General features: G+C 45.9%; 1 protein-coding gene across 1 annotated transcript; it reads left to right on the top strand.

Moving 5' to 3' along the window:
- Positions 1-422: 422 nt before the first annotated feature.
- LOC135813976 (small ribosomal subunit protein bS16m-like) lies at positions 423-4,772 on the top strand. The gene is made up of 4 exons (XM_065327022.1): positions 423-650; positions 2,081-2,151; positions 3,435-3,492; positions 4,157-4,772. Exons 1-4 carry the CDS (start codon positions 531-533, stop codon positions 4,529-4,531), a joined length of 624 nt encoding a protein of 207 aa, XP_065183094.1. The 5' UTR covers positions 423-530; the 3' UTR covers positions 4,532-4,772.
- The last annotated feature ends 236 nt before the right edge of the window (positions 4,773-5,008 follow it).

The raw sequence follows: 5,008 nt of genomic DNA, 5'->3' as shown, positions 1-5,008 counted from the left end.
TGTGGAAGGTGTAGTGATGCAGGCGGCCGCAAAGGTCGAACGTCTTTTATTTTGACGTTTTGTCTGCTTGTGACCAGTGGTGACGTTGTGTGTTCGCATGATTTCAGGGTCGTGGATCTATGCGTACTGCGTGCTGACCGCGTACAGCGTAGATCTACAGCGCGCCGCTACAACCCGAGTACGCGAGTACGAGGACTCGAGGGACCATGCGCGCTACGGCCGGTGACATGACCAGGACTGCATTCAGCTATATCAGACTTTCAGTGCGTGTCCCCAGCGAATGCAGCGCACGAGGCGCAGCACAACTAAGTAAAGTTACTAACTAACTACGCGTACGTTGTAAGTACTTTTTTGTAGCTACTGTCGTCTAGCAACAAGAGAATGGCGTTTAGATGTGGAAGCCCTTCAAATACAAAAAAATAATCAAAAGTGCACAAAACATTTCTTGTTCATGTAGTTTGATAATGGCAAGGACAATTCTAAGCTTTACAACGTGAGGGAGGATCTCCTCCCATTAGCTCGCTTGAAAGATGCCTCACCAACATAGTATGAGGATTTCCCTGCAACTTTTCGGATGTACGAATCGCCCGTTTTTTATTATTGCCGCTTCAAGAATACACTCGAAACGCAAAGCGAAATTTGTTGAGCAGGTAATAGTTGTGGACCAGCATGTATTGTTTTGTGTTGCACATCACAGCAAAACACTTCCTTATTTCAATAGGTGGATTAGGAGCTTGCGAGGCGTTCTGTATAACTCCATTCCGCTGACTATCCATTGCTGTTTACTCGGTCCCTATCACGATCCCGTATTGGATGAACGTGGGGCTACAGCGCTTCAGGACACCTATCTCCTATCTCAGATTGAACTGGTGACATGCAGATCTTTTGTTGCATGCCTTGAAGAAGAATTACCATGTGTTGGAATATGTCATGGCCACCGTTCAGTACATTCTGTGTGTAGTAGCATATTCATAATTGTTGATTCTTTGAAGGCACACAATTGCAAGATATAAAAGTAAATGAGACTACTTGTGGAAGTATTTTACACCCTCCCAATCCTAGGTTTTCAATTTGCCTTTGTGAGTGTTGTCGGACAGTGGAGTACATCTATTGTTGGTGATCATGAACACTGGTATATCTCGATCCAAACTATCCGGTACAGTCAGTGTAACATCCTGACTGGTCTATGCATGGCTAGGCTGTCTGCAGCACTGCAGTTACTAGCACGTGTACGTGAGAGCGGTATGATCATTTGTGTTAAGAGTGGGACTTATCTCTGGGTGAAATTGTAGCAGGCCGTACTGCATCGCTTGTAGGTGTCACCAAGAGTCCATAAACAAGAGTATGCAACTGTGATCTCTTTTCTATGGGCCAGATGCGCGGCGCGCTGCCTTCATTACATCATGCAGCTGCAGTCCGCGCACTGCGGAAAATCAAACACCGCAATTTCCCTCTGGTTTGAAATGAACTTTCGTACGGAACTGGAGTTCACGCGCCAGAATTTAGAGATCGCGTAGGTACTGGAACGAATCGAGCAAAAACGGATGGGCTCGTACGAGAAATAGTGAGTTTGAATGCATGCTTTCAGAGCGTGATGAAGGAAAGTTACGTAATGAAGGCAGCGCGCCGCGCACTGGCCCATAACCACTGATATCCACAGTTGCATACTCTTGTTTATGCACTCTTGGTGTCACCAAGAGTACATAACCCAAGAGTGTGCAACTCCAGCTATGGGGTCTGCGACGGCAGAACTTAACATCACGTGATGAACCCGTACACATTATTTGCACTCTGTGCATGATAGATACAGGGTTGTACGCAGCCCAGCTTTGGGTACAACTCTCTTGTGGTCACTTTGCACTGTTTGCCAGCATAACCTTTTGAACCATGTCACGTGATGTGAAGTTCTGCCGTCGCAGCACAGCATAGAGGTTGTGCAGGCAGTTGCACACTCTTGGGGTTATGTACTCTTGGTGTCACTGTGTGTGTGTGTGCATGTGCGTGCGTGTGTGCATGTGTGTGTGTGTGCCACCTTGTATCTTTACCAGTATGCCTGTCTTGTACTTTGACTAATCTTCAGCTCGGTTCTTACGATCCCCTCATCAATGTCCATGGGGAGAAACTTGTGTCGTTGAAATTTAGTCGGGTCAAGTAAGTTGTATCCTTTTGTTCATAGTGGTTTGTTATACAGTCAGACCTCGTTTATCCGGTCCTCGTTTATCCGGATCCCTCGCCATCCGGAAGAAAATCGCTGGTTACCGATGTGCAGCATATGTTATGCATACAACATAACCGGACCTCGCGATCCGCATACCGGTGCATGATTTTGTGTACAAACTGGTTAAAATGTGTACAAAATGCTTCGTCGTATCCGGTTGCATGTGGCTGGCTAGCGCTTGCAGAAGCTAGTATCAAGGAGTTGTACAAGCAAATGAGGTCCTTGACCTGCTGGGTGTGTGCGGACAGCACTCAGTTGCATGCACTTGTCATTTTCTCGCTTGTTTTACATAATGCTAGTTGTACTGCATAGGACCTGTCTACATGTACATGTATGTATGATGTCACTGCTTTTGACATGCCACATGCATGTACAGTATGTGCGTTCAGTTATCCGGTTACCTCGCCTATCCGGATATTTTTGTGGAAAACAGATGTGTGCGGTTAAGCGAGGTCTGACTGTATTTCCACTGCGTATGCTGCAAGGCAAGTTGTCTGCAATGTCAGTGCAGAAGTTTGCCTGCTCGTTATGTGTGGGTCCTAATCTGATCATGAGCAGGCTAAAAGTTAAGTGAAGCGTTCTATGAGTCAGCTTCCACATCATCCACATCAATCACTGTTTTGAGCGTGTGGTGGATTTGGTTGCTGCGCTTGTGAAGTTGTGAGTTTTGAGCCTTTGTTCAACTGCCTTAGCTAGAAGCTGAGCAGGGCAGTAGCTAGGCATTGTAGCACACACATACCACCCTGTACACTTGGGGTCACTCGCTCTCATCAGGACAGCTAGTCTGTCTCGACTGACATCACTGGGTCACTGGGTGTAACTCGCTGGAAAACTCCTGTCGCATCACACCCTGATGCTGCTGCCAAGCCACGAAAGTGTGAATAGAATTCTAATTGTGACCGCTTTTCATTTGTGACATGCTAATCTGCACACGCAGCCTGGCATTGCTATCTGGTGCGAAGAAAACTATTTCAGAAAACAGTCTGAAATGCTGGGTAGCCTGTGAGAATGACCTTGATGTTTCAGCCAACAGTATTCATGTGTATACCGTACCCATGGCCAGTTGTGTTCTGCTTGCCTTTTCTCTTTAGTGAGACTCACAAACAACATAATTATGTTGTCCTGTAGGTTTAAAAATTATTCACATCTACTCTTCTCTTCCTTTGCACACATGCCATTGTGCATGTGTGGTGTGGTGTGGTGTGTGTGTACACAGATATTGGTTGTCTGAAGGTGCACGGGCAACACCAGCTATTCATGACATACTCGCGTTTGTAAGTACACTGGATAGAGAGAGAGAGAGAGAGAGAGAGAGTGTGTGTGTGTGTGTGTGTGTGTGTGTGTGTGTGAGAGAGAGAGAGAGAGAGAGAGAGAGAGAGAGAGAGAGAGAGAGAGAGAGAGAGAGAGAGAGAGAGAGAGAGAGAGTGTGTACATGTAGCTCATAAGAAGACAATCCCTTTTCAACTGCCTCAAACTGCATCGTGGTACCCCACATCCTAGTTTGTGCAGGCAGTGCGAGTTTCAAAAGTGGCCATGCTCAACTCCACATAAATCTGTCACCGCTCATGTTCAGAATTGCGTCACTTCTCCTGACTGCACAAAAACTACACTGTGTGCAGCTGTGCGCAGTTGACCTCAGAGGCTCAGGTCTCATAATGATCTATGGATACACTCTATACATAGAGCTGCTTACATTATGGTAGTGTCGTAGTAATTCTGAAAACGAGGCGTGAGAGCCGACCATCAGGAGCTGCACACCTTTGAAAGTCATATACTTTGGCTGTTCACTATTTGCGCTTATAATGATACTGATGTGGATTCTGTAGCAAACATTAGATTTGGTTCCTGAGCAGTTTAGCTGGCATTGTGTGAGTGTATGTTGTTTTTGTTGTTGTTGTAAGTGTTGTTGTTGTAACTATTGTTATCTTCGTCGTACAGGCAGGACTTGAGCCACCGCGACAACACATGGCTGTCGTAGCACCGTACATGAAGGAGGCGCAGGAACACATGAAAACACAGGAGAAACAGGAACTGGACACGTGGAGAGAGTCAATCCTTGACAAAGGTCTGGACCCGGATGAGCTGCTCATCCTTGCATCAATCCCCAAAGCAGACACACCTGCGGCATTGCATAAAAGAGATGTCATTGCCAAGCTGAAGGATGCAGGGTTTGAGGAGTCTGAATTGAGTCCACCGCCGAAGGAATACTGGGACGGCAGTGAGCCAGCGTTCCGTCAAAGAATACATCCGCGCATGCTTAGTGTCATGAAGGATGGCCGCCGTTTGGGCAAGTATGTCACACCGTCATGGTAAAAACACTTTGCTGTGTGTTTTGCAGCTTGGAGTGGTATGCTTGGGAGGTTTCTTTTGCATTGTATTGCTGCATCTGTATATAGACACAACTAACTATTTCAAAGCATTTTCAGGATTTCAATTGTACTTCGAAGTACATGTACTATACAGGGCAACGCAGCATGGTGCTATGCCATTTCTTTCTTTTTTAATCCTGTTTGAGTATCTTGATATTTTGGACTTTGAGGTACTGTACATCTTAGTTCAGTGTGGTTCCTTGTACTCCGTGTGTGTGTGTGCGTGCGAGCATGTTTGAGAGAGAGAGAGGAGAGAGAGAGAGAGCTGAGAGTATCTTGACAAATGACAGTCACACTTCTGAGCAAGACATGACGAAAGCTACCTTCTTGTTTACGACTGCAAGGAGATAATATAGATGATAATCCCAAATGAAGACGACTATCGATATCGTGACTTCAGATCAAAGCAAAACAAAGAATG

The sequence above is a fragment of the Sycon ciliatum genome, chromosome 4, assembly GCF_964019385.1.
Source record: "Sycon ciliatum chromosome 4, ocSycCili1.1, whole genome shotgun sequence".
Classification (NCBI taxonomy): Eukaryota; Metazoa; Porifera; class Calcarea; order Leucosolenida; family Sycettidae; genus Sycon; species Sycon ciliatum.
The sequence above is the reverse complement of the archived record's forward strand: the minus strand, read 5'-3'. Positions and strand labels throughout refer to the sequence as shown.